Source organism: Primulina eburnea, chromosome 3 (genome assembly GCF_022965805.1).
Source record: "Primulina eburnea isolate SZY01 chromosome 3, ASM2296580v1, whole genome shotgun sequence".
Taxonomy (NCBI): Eukaryota; Viridiplantae; Streptophyta; class Magnoliopsida; order Lamiales; family Gesneriaceae; genus Primulina; species Primulina eburnea.
Window position 1 is genome coordinate 12648074 of NC_133103.1, and position 16728 is coordinate 12664801.

The 16728-nt window shown below is 34.3% G+C and overlaps 1 protein-coding gene and 1 long non-coding RNA gene across 2 annotated transcripts; both read left to right on the plus strand.

Annotated features, from left to right (window-relative positions):
- The first annotated feature begins 6908 nt into the window (after positions 1 to 6908).
- LOC140826521 (alpha-mannosidase 2-like) lies at positions 6909 to 12210 on the plus strand. Its single transcript, XM_073188885.1, has 4 exons — positions 6909 to 7557; positions 7845 to 7994; positions 8386 to 8418; positions 9125 to 12210. Exons 1-4 carry the CDS (start codon positions 7000 to 7002, stop codon positions 11861 to 11863), a joined length of 3480 nt encoding a protein of 1159 aa, XP_073044986.1. The 5' UTR covers positions 6909 to 6999; the 3' UTR covers positions 11864 to 12210.
- A 1967-nt stretch (positions 12211 to 14177) lies between these two features.
- On the plus strand, positions 14178 to 16417 carry LOC140828267 (uncharacterized). Its single transcript, XR_012117150.1, has 2 exons — positions 14178 to 14639; positions 14753 to 16417. It is a non-coding gene; the product is annotated as an uncharacterized lncRNA (long non-coding RNA).
- Positions 16418 to 16728: the final 311 nt, after the last annotated feature.

Genomic DNA, 16728 nt, shown 5'->3' on the forward strand with positions numbered 1-16728 from the left:
ATCCCAAGAACTAGGTTTAATGGGACAACCTAATCGCACTAATATGGAGAATCACTGTGGGGGGTTATCCCTAGCTCATTCCTATTATGAAACAGTGAGTGTTGATGATAAGCATACAACTTTTAATGATTATGTTAAGAATGATATATAACCAGCATGCGAGAGAGAAGTGGGGACGCCTCAAAGGAATTGCAAGGCTCAATTCTAGACCTTCTTGCATAAACAGGAATATGTTCATGACCAAAACGAACACAATCATGAGAACTGAGTAGTATCAGGAAGAGTCATGTGTGAAGTATATCTTACTTCACACAGACGGCTGTACAGTTCAAAGACATCACATCTACTGCCAACCAATGCATATTATGCTTTCACAAGAGAATGTTCAAAAGATAATACCTATCTATCCTATGCAAGATTCAATTGTTAAAGTTTATCACGAAAATCGTCGAATATCTTTTAATTTCCATTCATGTGGGGGATTGTTGGACTTAAAGCATTTTGGGCAAATTGGGCTCATTCATTTGAATGGAATATTAGACAAGCAAGGCATTGATAAGTAGATGAGAATGTCCCATATAGTATAATAGCATAAGTGATAAAAGTTCTATATATAGAGACATCATCAAGTTCTTAAAAAATACACAACACACTCTCCTATATTTTCGTCCTTTATACTCTCTTCTTCGTTTCGGCTTCTGCTGCTCAGTTCTGCCTTGTGATAGAGTTCGGGTATTTGTTCATTTCGTCGTAGTAGTACATCATACTAGGTTACTGCTGGTTGTTCTGTTATATCATGAGAAACAGACGTCGAAGTTGATCCTCGGAACACATACCGGAGAGGAAAAATCTGTTTTAAGGACACTATACGTGCTACAGGCTTCAGTTTGGTTTTGTTTTATGTATATGATACACATATCCTGCAGCTTTACTTTTACGAGCTTGCTTCCGCTTTGGTCTGCTGTGTTTTACTTTTCATATTGTTAACTGGTTTCTCAAAGAAAGTTTTTAGTACTTTATCATTCTACATTTCATTTACAAATCCCTGGCCAATGATAGTCACATGGTTTGAGATTTCAAGTGGAACTCCCACACCACATTGAGGTGTCTATATATATATTTTTCTCTATTATGAATCTACTAAAAGGAGGAAAACAATAGCTAGAAATGAAAAGTCTACTCTATTTTGGATGGATAGGTGGCTGATTGAGGAACCGCTGCAGAAGGTGTTGATAAAATATATTGCAAGAGAAGAAAAAATGAGAAAAATCAATGATTACTGGAAACGATGAGTTTGTTGGAACTGGCAAGCTTCAGAGGACTCCCGCATTTTGAAACAGAAAACAAATTGGGTATGTAGACCTTAATGGAAGATGATATTGACGAGGACACAAACTGTTGGGTGCAACAACAATGGCCACTTCACAGTAAAATTAGCTTATGGCATGATAAATAACTCAATCAATCAAGGGACAGAGCACATCTAGAATGACATCTGGAAACTACAAGTACGGAACCGTATCCACGCATTCATACAGCTAGTGATTCATAAGAATATCATGAGTAACGATGTAAGAATAAAGAGATGGTTTACGATGGACGATTGTTGCACTTTGTGCTTAAATGCCACTGAGAATGTGGATCATATATTCTGCACATGCAATGAACCAAGAGCTAATTTGACAATTAATTTTGATGATTGACTGAATGAGGAGAAATCTATATCTATTCTATATCTATATAAATATATGAATGTGAATTGTGAATTTACATAAATGTCCTTACTTTCATTTAATAATAATCATTAAATACATGTTTAATTTTTTGTGAATTTACACACTCCATATTTTATTTTTTTTAAAATAAATTGAAGAAAAATGAATTTTAGTCTTTTCCAATCTATCTATTAATTAATAAAATTTAAAATAAAGTGAAGATGAATGAAATTTAGCCTTATTTTTTGTTGTAACATTTAATAATAATCATTAAATACATGTTTAATTTTGTGAATTTACACACTCCATATTTTATTTTTTCCCCATGTTTTTCATCTATTAATTAATGAATTTACACAATCCATTTTTTATTTTTTTTATTTTCCATGTTTTTCATCTATTAATTAATGAAATTTAAAATAAATTGAAGAAAAATGAATTTTAGTCTTTTCCAATCTATCTATTCATTAATAAAATTTAAAATAAAGTGAAGATGAATGAAATTTAGTCTTATTTTTTGTTGTAATGAAATTTACACTCTATTTTTTAAATTTTATGATAGAGCAGATACGATATAGCTAATACAAAAGTCACAACTAATGAGCTGAATTCGATTAAAGAAAATGAACAAATATATGATGTTATGATGTGATGTTTTGACACGTTATGCAATTTTACGACATGTTTACGCTTATGCTAAGATCATGAAATGTATGTTGAGTACAATATTTTTCATTGTTGCATGTTATGTATATGTATTTGTTATTAAGTTACAGGTGTTGAGTCTTTAGATTCACTAGGTGTGATTGATGCAGGTGATCATATTGATCAAGAGATCGGAGGTGCCGAAAACTGAGTAGGCGGGGCTGGATGTGCGCACACTAACCCGAGGACCTTATATTTTCCGCACGTTTTCATCTATTAATTAATGGAATCTAAAATAAATTGAAGAAAAATAAAATTTAGCATTTATTTTTTGTGATGAAATTAACAATCCATTTTTTTAAAAAAAAAAACTTATATCTATAATGAAATTCAATATATTATCTATCTATCTATTATTACTATTACTACTATAATTATTATTACTGCTATAAACATATGAGTTTGAATTGTGAATTTACATCTATGTCTTTATCTTCATTAAATAATATTTATTAATACGTATCGCTTTGTTTGTTTTGTTTTCATTTATTAATTAATGGAATCTAAACTAAATTGAAGAAAAATAAAATTTAGCATCAATCTTCATTCTTCAGTAATACATGTTTTTTTGTGTGTTTTTTTTCATATATTAATTATAAATTTTAAAATAAATTGAAGAAAAATAAAATTTAACCTTCTTTTTTTGTGATGAAATTTGTACTCCATTTTTTTTTTTAAAAAACATATCTTTAATGAAATGCGAAACAATAATATTAATAAATATTTTTTATTTATTTTCTATCAGCTATTAATGACTTCTAAAATAAATTGAAGAAAAATGAAATTTAGCCACCATTTTTTGAAATAAAATTTAAATTTATCTTTCATTTTTTGAAATGAAATTTATACTCTATTTTTTTTGTAAAAAAATATATATCTTTAATGAAATTTAAATTAAATGCATTTTTGTTTGATTTCTATTTTTTATTAATGAAGAAATTTTAAATAAATCGAATAAAATAAAGTTTACACTGTTGTTCAAAATTTAATAATTTTTTTTTCACGATTCAAGTCAGATATGAGACATGTTTCACAAAATTCACTCGTGAAACAACCTCATAAAAGTTTTTGTGTGAATTTTATTTTTAACTTAAATAAATTAACATCTGTGAATAACGTAAATAATAATAATTAATGTACCTCTCTTCGCTTGTTTGTATTTTTCCATCTATTATTTAATATATTCTAAAATAAATTGAAAAAAAATAAAATTTAGCTACAATTTTTTATAATGAAATTTAAATTAAACGTTCATTTTTCGGAATGAAATTTACATATAATTTTTTTAAAAAATTAATATCTTTAATAAAATTTAAAATAATAATAATAATAATAATAAATACATATTCTATTGTTTGTTTTTTTTTCTCACCTATCAATTATTTCAAAATAAAATTGAACAAAATGAAATTTAGCCACCATTTATTGAAATAGAATTTATAATTTATTTGTTTTAAAAAAATATATCTTTAATATAATGTAAAATAATAGAAGAATAATAAAATTTACAATATATTTTCACAGAATGAATTATATCCTTATTTCAAAAATAATTCTTTTTGTTTGACTTCTTTTATTTTATTTATGAATTTTATAGTTCTCTAATTTTTGAATTGAAATTATGTGAGCCGGTCTCATGGATATATCCTTCAGATGGGCCAACCGGTCAATAGAAGAATAATAAAATTTACAATATATTTTCACTGAATGAATTATATCTTTATTTTAAAAATAATTCTTTTTGTTTGACTTCACTTTTTTTTTTGATTTATGATTTTTTATATTTATCCAATTTTTGAATTGGTCTTATGTGAGTTGGTCTCATGGATATATCCTTCAGATGGGCCAATCAGTCAATTTTCAGAGTGAAAAACAATGATTTTCATGATTATGGTAGGATATGAGACATGTTCCCGTGAAACAGCCTCGTAGGAGTTTTTTTATGCAATTTTTATTTTAAACTTGAGTAAATTAACATTCATTAATAACGTAAATAATACACGACTAATATATTTGAAAACTCTAATAAAATTGTGTGAATATTTATATATATATATATATATATATATATATATATTTCCTTATTTTCATTAAATAATATTAATAAATACATGTCTTTTTTTTTCGTTTTCAGGTATTAATGAATTTTATAATAATTGAAGAAAAATGATTTTTTTTTTGTAATGAAATTTACAGCTTTTTTTAAAAAAAAAGTATATCTTTAATGAAATTTAAAATAAGCGACACAATGTCAGCAGCTTAACTCATGAAAACTTCATAGGTGTTCACTCATCCAAATACTACCCTCATTCTTGCACGCTTAACCTAACAAAACTAAATGATAATGAAATATTTATCTTTTAGTTCGAATGTTGCTTAATTTTTATGTCAAAAGTTATATTTATTACCCATGACGCAATATTTATTTCTTATAATTGTGATTTACCGTGCAAAGCCCTATACTAAGCAAATAGTGAACATAATGAGGATTGCATTGACGTGGCTGTCAATTTGCCAAATTGTAAAACCCTATGCATAACAAACACAAATAATTGTTTTGTACAATAAGAAAACACTTCAAAAGAATCAAAATGAGTTTAAATTAGTTTTATGTGTAATAATTACTCTTACATATATCAAATGGATAGAAAAAGAGAAATAAAAATGAATTCAAATCATTTTTATGTAAAACAAATTATCAATACATAACTCAAATTTTAGATCACACTAAAAAAAGTGATCATTACTTTACTTCTTTATGTTACAGGTATAGGATAACAATTAAAATTGAATATGAGAATGAGATGGCAAGAATAACATTATTTAGAAAAGTTGCATCGTCTTTTGTTGAATGTTCTATTGAAGATTTCATTCAAATTCATGACCAGATATAAGATAAAACAAACAAATGATTTTATATCTACATAAATATTGTATCTAACAATAAAGATTTTCAATGCAGAATCTACCAAATAACACATATAAAGATTCGTTAAATCAACCAAACTCCATCCATTCTTGTTCAAGTTGGATAATTCAGTATAAAAATGTGATGAAGTGTTAAAAATTGTGACATAAGGTATTGAGATACATGACAATTTCCAACAACAAATGTCAATATCAAGAAACGGAGATCTCGGAAGATTATCAAGCCAAATAAACAAAGCGGTGTACCACCTAAGATAGAAAAATCAAATGAAATAAATATCAACAAAAACATGAAGATCTATGAAGACGAAGATGAAATAAAGATTCGAGATGAAGAACAAATTGCCGAGTACAAAAAAAGAGATAAGAAGATAAAAACCGACGGGCACAAAAAGATTTCAAGAGGTCTTCAAATCAAAGACAAGAAAATGTCATGATTTCATTTGTAACCAAATAATTAATTATTTATCTATTAAAGTTATTCTTATTTCAAAAATAATTTAAACATATTTAAATAAAACTATCATATACAAATTATCTATATTTCTCAACGTACAACGCACGTACATTTATCTAGTCTATCAAAAGATATACATAAGGGATGGCACAACATACTTGGAAAATATGTTTGCGATTGCAATTTGATGGATTTGGAAATGAATAATGAATATGTGTTCAAAAAAAAGAAGATGAAAGTTAGAACGAAGGCTTCGTGGATTAAGGAATGATATTGGGACATTAGGACCGCCTTCTCCATGAAGGGGCAATAGTCAAACAACATGAACGTCTACGAAGAGCGGTCCATTAAGTGGACTCTTCCACCAAAAGAACAATGTTTATTAAATGTGATTGGTTGTGCTAAACTTCAGGACCAAAGAGCAGGCGGTGGAGGAATTTTGAGAAATGAATTTGGAGAATGGATCATCGGCTTCATCCATAAAATCTGTAAGTAGCAAGGAAGCAGAACTATGAGCTGTGTGCAAATGATTAGAGATAACTTGAGAGCTAGGACACATAAATGTAGTGCTACAATGTGATTAAGAGATAAGATTTCTAAGCGAATGGACACCATGTTCGTCATCGTTCAATTTAGTCTCCCGATGTAAGAACCTACTTGCTAAATAATAAGAAGTCAGAATGCATCATGTCTATAGAGAGCATAACAGAGCCGCATATTTCTTGACATCGACAACCGTTAAACATGACATAAGCTGGAGTATCATCGAGAATCCTACAATAAGGTTGTAGGAGATTATGGAAGAAGGCAAGCTAAGAATGAGTCTTTATCGGAGAGTGATTAGATCGATTGTAATTGGCCTCCCATCCCGTAAATTAAAAAAACATGAAAATCTAACATTGTTCTATTATTATATAAACAATAGAAAATAAAGTAATTTGAAATTTTATTTTCTTGAAATATTATCAATATTTTATTATTTATTAAAAAATAATTTATATTTTTTTTCAAATTTAATCAATTACATTGAATAAATTATTATTATTTATTAATTAAATCGAATATTATATTAATTATCTTTCAACTTTGGTGTTAAAGTATATTATCCACGGCGACTTGGCCCGCCCCCGCTGGCAGTCCCCACGGCTTGAGAAATTCCGACTGATCTCGCGCTGCCACCCCTCCGTCAACTGCATGCCTTTCTCCTCCCGCCGCAGCGGCGGGGGATGGGCGCAATCCCTTCTCCCAATCTCCATCACCGGGAAGCCCGCCGTCAAACAGCCCCGCTCCGGTCTTAAGCCCAGAAAGCGCACCGCCGTCACAACCTCCCGCGACTTCATTCTCTCTAATTTATTCACAATCGGCCTCTTTTTCACATTCATCTTCTTCATATTCATTCTCCTTCGCTACGGCGTTCCGAAACCCCTCCACTTCCGAGCTTCAAAGTCCCGCGTCTCACGCCCACGAAAACCTGTTAACCACAAGTCCCAGAACGACACTGTTTTGGATGCCGCTGTTGATATCACCACCAAAGGGCTCTACGATAAAATTCAGTTCTTGGATCAGGACGGCGGGGAGTGGAAGCAAGGGTGGCGCGTGACTTACAAAGGAACTGAGTGGAATGATGAGAAATTGAAGGTTTTTGTGGTACCGCATTCACATAATGATCCTGGATGGAAGCTCACTGTTGAGGAGTATTATGATCGGCAGTCGAGGCACATTCTCGACACTATAGTTGAAACGCTTTCTAAGGTTAAAACAGTTCGTCTTATGTCATAAACCGGTATTATTGTTAATTTTCTAACTATTGGTGTATTTTGGTGATTAGGTGTAATATGGTTTCTATGCTGTTATCTTCTTATAAAAGCTATAGCTTTTGGAATGAGGAAAACTCTTATCAACTTTTCTTGCTGTTAAGAGGGATTATGTGCTCGTTTTTTAATTTGATCAGCCGAATGATTGGATGAAATGATCAAGAAACTTAAGCGCTTCGAGGTTTAAAATATAATACTTTGCTGATCGAACTTGTATACTTGTAGGATAATCGTAGGAAGTTTATATGGGAAGAGATGTCGTACTTAGAAAGATGGTGGAGAGATGCTTCAGATATTAAAAGAGAATCGTTCATCAATTTAGTGAGGAATGGACAGCTAGAAATTGTCGGAGGTGGATGGGTGATGAATGATGAGGTAATATTCTTTTTTTCTGTGAATCATAGGAGTTACTTTGCTTCTCTTGTTATACTGCATGTTGACGTACGTTGTTTCACGACTTTATGACTTTACCTTTCTCAATCTGGGGATTTGTTATACTTTGATAGTTTGATGTTTCGTGCTTCTAATTTTGTAATGCCCGTTGGACTCATAGAAACATATATTTGCTGTTTTTCTCATCCTGCCATCATTCACTCTTTTATGTACAATATCATTCCTGCATTGTTCCTGGATTCCCAGGAAATTTGTTCTTCAAAGTCTAGAAATGCTTTCTTGTCTCACATCTTCCATTTATCTGTCTTACAATTTTGTTTTCATTAATGTTGAGTTGTCTAATCCTATCGTTTATCTGTTTTTTTTTCTGCAGGCTAATTCACATTACTTTGCTATCATCGAACAGGTGATTAAATTTCTTTGTTCAATTTGTTATGTGATTGCTCTATTGATACATCCGTTTAGACTTCTGTATGTTTTTTACTTTCTATTTGTCGTTAGAAGTGTATGGGTATCAGTAGTTCTGTTAACTACTTGTCACATGAGCCTTTTTTAATTCTTGCAGAAAATAATTAACAAGCTCTTGGATGGGCGGCAGATTTCTTAGTTTCACCCGACCCAATTACAGTTATTTTGATTGCAAATTGTCTCTTTGTGATTTCAATTTTGTCCCAGATGAAAGGTTTCTGTTATGTCTATAGTTTTCTAAAACTCATGTGAAACAGTCAAGTAATGACATCACATTTATTAGATGTTATTGTGTCAAGTTAAATTCTAGCATCTATTGTTTATCTTGTTTCATATCTTTCCTGTTATCCAAGGTTTCATGATGATGTTTTTATTTAGTGATGTTAACGTGGAGGAGTGGCTGTTTTACTTGCGTATTTATGTCCCTTTACCCACAAAGTTTTTATCCGAAATGCAAATCTATATTTTATTAGTTTTCGTGGTGGAATAGTTTCTTTGGCTTTTTTATTATTTTTCCACCAGAAGCTCTAGGTTTATGTGCTTCAAATGATAAGTTCTGCTTTACGTTTTTTTCGTTAATTACGATTGACCGGAAACTCTACTTTCTACTAATTCAGTCACATATGTATGTTTTCATGTTGCAGATAACAGAGGGTAATATGTGGTTAAATGAAACCGTTGGAGTTATTCCCAAAAATTCGTGGTCTATTGATCCATTTGGATATTCATCCACCATGGCATATCTTCTCCGGCGCATGGGCTTCGAGAACATGCTTATACAGAGAACACATTACGAGTTGAAAAAGGAACTGGCATGGCACAAGAATTTAGAGTTTGTATGGCGGCAGAGCTGGGATGCCGAAGAAACAACTGATATTTTTGTTCACATGATGCCCTTCTATTCTTATGATATTCCACATACCTGTGGGCCGGAACCTGCTGTTTGTTGTCAATTTGACTTTGCTCGAATGCGGGGTTTTGTCTATGAGCGTTGCCCCTGGGGAAAACATCCTGTGGAGACCGACCAGGAAAATGTCAAGGGGATGGCACTTAAATTATTGGATCAGTATAGGAAGAAATCAACTCTGTACCGTACAAACACACTCCTTGTTCCCCTTGGTGATGATTTCCGCTACATCAGTATTGATGAGGCTGAAGCTCAATTCAGGAATTATCAAATGTTATTCGATTATATTAATTCTGATCCTAGCTCGAATGCAGAGGCCAAATTTGGTACTTTGGATGACTATTTCAGCACCCTGCGAAATGAGGCTGACCGAATAAATTATTCACATACTGATGAAATTGGTTCTGGTGAGATCGGAGGCTTTCCTTCTCTATCAGGAGATTTCTTCACCTATGCAGATAGGAAAAATGATTATTGGAGTGGCTACTATGTCTCCAGGCCTTTCTTCAAGGCTGTTGACCGGGTACTGGAGCAAACACTTCGCAGTGCAGAAATGATGATGGCTTTTTTATTGGGATACTGCCAGCGAGTACAATGTGAAAAATTGCCTACTGGGTTTTCGTATAAGCTAACAGCTGCCAGACGGAACTTAGCTCTGTTTCAGCATCATGATGGAGTGACTGGTACGGCTAAGGACCATGTGGTTGAAGACTATGGGACACGGATGCATCTGGCTTTACAAGACCTACAAATTTTCATGTCCAAGGCTATTGAAGTTCTGTTCGGAATCCGTCATGAAAAGAATGATCAAAATCCAGCTCACTTTGAACCTGCACAAACAAGATCTAAATATGATGCACAACCTGTGCATCGAGCCATTGGTGCTCATGAAGGAACTCTGCAGACTGTAGTCATTTTTAACCCACTGGAGCAAATAACAAATGAGGTTGTGATGGTGGTTGTGGAAAGACCGGATGCTACAGTGTTGGACTCAAACTGGACTTGTGTGAAGAGTCAAATATCTCCTGAACTGCGTCATGATACTGACAGGATATTTACGGGAAGGCATCGGCTTTACTGGAAAGCTTCTGTCCCTGCCATGGGGTTACAGACATATTATATTGCCAATGGATTTGTGGGATGTGAGAAGGCCAAACCAGCAAGCGTTAGAATTTTCACTTCATCCAAGCAGCTATCTTGCCCCTCTCCATATGCTTGTAGTGATTTAGAAAGTGACACAGTTGAAATCAGCAATCAACATCAGACACTCATCTTTAATGTAAGCTATGGTCAGCTGCAGAAAATAAGTCGCGAGGATGGTCACATAACTGCTATTGAAGAAGAACTAGGTATGTACTCTAGTACCGGGAGTGGAGCCTACCTCTTTAAACCAAATGGTAATGCTGAGGCTATCAGCCTTGCTGGTGGACAAATGGTGGTTGCAGAAGGGCATTTGGTGCGGGAAGTTTTTTCTAATCCAAAGACATCGTGGGAAAAAACTCCAGTATCCCATAGTACCCGTGTATATAATTGCGAAAATTCCATACAGGAATTTGTTGTTGAGAAAGAGTATCAAGTTGAGCTTATTGGGCACGAGTTTGATGATAAGGAACTCATAGCTAGATATAAGACAAATGTTGATAACAATAGAATCTTTTACTCTGATCTCAACGGATTTCAAATGAGTCGTAGGGAGACTTATGACAAGATACCTTTGCAAGGAAATTACTATCCAATGCCCTCTCTTGCATTCATGGTAGGTTCAAATGGAGAACGCTTCTCTGTTCATACTAGGCAATCTTTGGGTGTGGCAAGCTTAGAAAATGGGTGGTTGGAGATCATGCTTGATCGTCGTCTGGTTAGAGATGATGACCGTGGTCTGGGCCAAGGGGTGATGGATAATCGTCCCATGAATGTTCTTTTACACATCCTCCTGGAGTCTAACGTATCTGCATCCGCAAATCCCACCTTGAATCCTCGTCCCTTGAGTCCCTCTCTTCTATCTCATCTGGTTGGTGCACACTTGAACTACCCATTACAAATATTCATTGCGAAAAAAGCTGAAGCTATATCTGTGCAGCCACCCCCGAGATCCTTTTCTCCCTTGGTGGCTTCCTTGCCATGTGATTTGCATATTGTGAATTTTAAGGTTCCCCGGCCTTCAAAATACTCTCAGCAGCCCCTTGAAGATCCCAAATTTGTGCTTGTTTTGCAGAGGCGACACTGGGATTCTTCATATTGCCGAAAAGGGAGGTCACAGTGTTCATCTATAGCCGATGAGCCAATCAATCTGTTTGACATGTTCAGTGGTCTTACAGTTTCAAATGCAAAAGCCACTTCTCTGAATCTTTTACATGACGACACTGATATACTTGGCTACAGCGAGCAGTTTGGAAGTGGTGCACAGGAAGGACACGTCATTATCTCTCCCATGGAAGTACAGGCTTATAAGTTGCACTTGAGGCCTCAACAATAAAGGCATTGTAGAAACTTTCAAAGTTGAATCTTTCACAAGGAACAAGGTTTATAGAGAATTTCTGGGTTTGCTTCATACTTTTCTTGAATGGATTGAAAAATACCCAGAAAAACTTTACCCCTAAATGATGTTGCTGGGACTACAAAACTAAGCTATAGGGCGAACAACCTTCGGAAGAGCTGTACATTTAGATGCTACTGTCGCAATTGTTGTAAGGTTATCAAACTTTGAAGCCTTCAGGTAATATTTCAGCCCTTATTTCTTATGGAAAATTCGACGAGTTTCGTGATGGACTAATTGTTTTCATAGAGATTATGCCAAGGTTCTCGCCAAATAAACTAATTGTATCTTTGTAATTTCGTTGACAAACTTGATTGTGGATAATGAAATGTATACAGCATGATCACCACACGTCAACTCTTTTCTTTCCCTCATTCGCCATTCCTTGCTGATTCGGTGAGGACGGGAAAATTTATATATAATCTTTTCAATATAAGTTGAATATTTGATATTATTAAAAAGATTGATGTAATTAACAAAGATCGCAAGAACCTATGTAATCATATTATTTTAAGTTGGATTTGGATCGATGGATTTTAAGCTAAGAGTTTCAAATCTATAATAATATTTGGACAAATTGACTAGGTAAGTGATTTTAAATCTCTCAAATATATAGTGAATTTAAAATACATCTTCAAGTCATCTCAATTTCGCTTCTGATTACATTCCCGATATAAATTATTCAACTCAATCAAACATAAGGGACTTCTGGGCTGGAATAAATCAAATGTTTTTGTTAAACCTATGGGTGATTTAAATATATCAGATATATACTTTTAATATAAAAAAAGGGAGCCATTATAATGAAAACTTCAATTAGGTTTGAAGAAATTAGTAGAAATTTGTGTGCAAAATATGTAAATTCATTCGTCTAAACAAATATGATAATTATAGCTAGTTTAGTTAACCATCGGTAATATAAATTTATATGGCCTTGAAAACAACAGTTTGAAGTCATTACATGTTCATTAATATTTAATTTCACGACTAATTATGCTTATAATATGGTTAATCTCTTTCCATATGGAAGGGGAGAATGACAAGAAATTGGCACAATAATTGAGCCAAATAAATAGGACTTTTTGGTAACCGAAGCTGCTGCCAACAAGGGAACATATAAAATTTGATACCTATCTTAATGGGAATCCATTGAGACACACGTGTTAGTTTAAACCAGCCATTTACTGAATACTAGAAATGAGATTCGACAACTATTAATGATGACAAAATCGAGGATTGAGGATCCTAGCAAGGTTAGAATGAAGAACCAGTACAAAAACTTTAACCACCCCTCGAAAGAAGATATCGAGGAAATTAAAGCATTTGTTTCATGTCTGGACACAGAAAAAACTAGTTCTACGGAGACCGAAGCCTACAAATAAGTCCACAAGAAGTCATGGGAGATCAAATGGAGGAGACCGGTATTGATACCAACTTCTGAGCCGCAAGTAGAATATTATTAGTTACTTTAGTATCACAAACTTAGTTTATCCATGCTGGAGTAAGATTCGGACAGATCTAAAAGTATGAGATTTCCTGGGTTATTTTGTCTTTAATTAAAAGAAACTTGATGTGTATTTCATAACTGTTGCAGAACTGAGAATGAAGATGTAAAAAGAGATGAGGAGGTGGAACTTCTTAACGATTTTTCAGGAGGACCAGAGAATATTAAAGTATATGCTCCTAGTGAAAACTTACAAACAACAAGTCCTATAGAGGAGCGAAGCCTAACCAAAAATCCACGAGAAAATCTCACAAAGGATTGTTGTAGTTTGAGGCTTATCAGGCTTATCTTTGAATGAGAAATTGGATAAGCAACCAAGGCAACTTTGTAGAGGTGTAACAATGATTGGTTAAGAGGCTGGGGTGCAAATCATGGGCTCGATTTGCAGTGGAAAAAGACTTGACTTGTGTGCAGGCGTACGTACGCGACCTATACGCGTCGAATGTCGGACCGATCAAGGCAAAATTCAGACAACCAACACACTCCCCAGCTTTCTGATTTTCGTACCTTTGCTTCCAACTGTCTCGGCTGCTGCTACTTCAACGGCTGCTGTTCCCGTGTCGTTGCTCTATTCCCGTTCAGGTACTTTTTCAGTTCGCCGTCGTGGTTACTTGGATGTAGTTCCAGAAGCACTGATAAGAATTTATACATTGCCGACTTAACGACCAAGACTTTGATTATGTCTACTGAAACAAGTATATCAAAGTTTTAAAAGAATGAGACTAGCTCAAGTTTATTTTTTTAAAATGTCAATATAATACTGGGAATGAAGAGCCATCACTTATATTGGATGACAAAATTGATGATGAAGATCAAGCGAAAGTTGATAAGTCTGAATCTGAGAAACATGCAGAAATTACAGAAGCACCAGTGGAAAAGAGAGCGAAATGCCTTCTTTGACAGAAACTTCGCTGCTGAATACAAAAATATGAAGAGCCGGAAACCATTCACAAGGATAAAATTGAGGATGAAGCCCTTAAAATGTCAATGAGATTGAAAGTAAGAAATGCTCAGAAATTAACAAATTAAAGGAGGAAGCACAAGTGGAAGAGTCTATGGCTTATAAGGACATTAAAGCATGTGTTTCATATCAAGACACAGAAGCAAGTGCTCTCCAGGAGCAAATCCTACCTGCAAATCCACAAGACATCTTGGCAACCGATTGGAGACAATGTTATTGATACAATTTACTCAAAGGAGAAAATTACAGAGGTAAGTAAGCATTTAACTTCATAGTCTGCAATAATAGAAGCAAGGTCTGAAATTTTTTCACAATTTTATTCCATTTAATCAAAAAATTTATGAATGTTTCTTTTTTGCCGCAGAATTTGACAGTATCAAATGAGAACGTTGTAAAGGATTAATCAGAGCTGCTTCCAGTGTTTTACCAATAACAGGAGTACAATGTGGAGCAGAGGAAAATGAAAGTGAAGATAGCAAAGCCAAGGAAACAGAAATGTCATTAGCATGTGAAGGTCGAGAATAACAAGTCCAACACACCAAACTCCAAGAGTATACTTCTCCCCCTTTACCTCATGTCAAGGATTCTGAGTGGGAAATGGCACAGGAACGAGGTGGAGATGATCTTCAAAGTGGTGATGATACAAGTGATGATGTGAAAGAATTAGATTAAGCTTTGTTGCAATATCTGATGACGGGAATTTTTTTGAGGCAAATTTGAACGAGAACATAGAGACCAAAGTTACAGCAGGAGAAAAGGAAGCGTCTGCAATTCAACACGACCCAGTGTCAGAATTTGTCGTGCAAGAAATACAAGAACAACCAGGAAAGAATGTTGAGGCTGTCCCGGAAATAAAAGGAGTAAGGAGTGAACAGGGTGAAATAAATTTTGATGATTCCTATGACTTAAAAATAAATTCCAGCACCACGGTTACAGATAAGGTTACACCGTCAGATATACTTTGCAGTTCCACTACTGATGCAGGGCAAAGGGCTGTGGGTCAAGAAACTCAAATTGTCGAGCAAGAAAAAGAACAGAAACCAGGAAAATGAAAGGCCGTTGAGGCTGTCCCAGAAGAAATGGGGATTAATACTGAGGAAGATGAAATAAAAGAACACGACTTTAATGTCTTAAAAGGAAATTCCCCCACTGTGGCACTAGATAAGGTCACAGCAGTCAACATTCTTCAGGGTTCCACTACTGATGCAGCACTAAGACCCACTAATGAAGAAACTCCAGAGCAACATGGCTTGGATGAAGATAGTCTAGAAGAGATTGAAGGATGCCGCGCATCTGCCACGGATAAACTTACAGTTCTCAGAGCTGATCAGATCGATAATGCGGATAGTTCACTTGGCAGCAACAAAATTCAAGTACTGCAGCATGAAGACTGTTCGGAAAATTCACATACTGAAGGAGAAAAACAGAAGAAGTCAGAACCCGAGAAAGGAGAAAAACTAGGAAATGAGGAACGGCTAAACTAATGGAGACATCAGAATCAACAGAGATGGATAAGCCTTCACTGTCAGGACTTCTTCAGGAGCCCATGAAAGAAGTCTCAAAAGTTGTAGATCATTCAATTGATAAAAAAAAGAGCCAACTACCAAAGAAGAAGAGCTGCAGGCAGAAAAATCAGCTGAGGCGGAGCATTTCAAGAGAAAACAGATGAAGAAAAAGACGGTGAAGAGGAATCATGTGTGCATCAAATATCAGACTTGAGCTCTAACACTCCGGTCATGGTGGATGCAGTGGACAAAAATGTGAAAGTTTCTCATAAGAAATCACACGGCATATTATCTGGCGTAGGATCAAAGGTTAAGCATTCAGTTTCCAAGGTAAAGAAAGCAATTACTGGTAAGTCTTCTCATCCGAAGTCAGCATCCCCAAAATACAGTGAAAAAGTTTAAATAGCCTGTGAGTTAGATAGTAACTAGAGTTTGCTTTGATTTTTTTGTTATTTGTGCTTGCTTGTGAAAAGGGTTTGGCATTGTGTACAAGTTTCTGTAGTAGCAAATTCCTGTATATTACGGAGTATATAGTTTGCACTTAGTGTAGTGCAGAGCAGAGATGCATCTTTTACCATAAATCACCTGATCACAAGGTTTCCATACAATATAAAATATCAAGTAATTCTACTGAAAATGCATCTGGTAGATGCATGAGCGACCATATTGCTCTTTTTTTGCATATTCATCCACTGTTTGACTTGGATTTCTACCAGGCCTTGAATGTTCTAGTATCTAAACGTTATTCTTCAACGGATAATTCACGTTTGTATTGGAGTTTGATCCAAAACTTAAAACCGTAGTAGAGGAAAAAAGCACATCAATCATCTATACA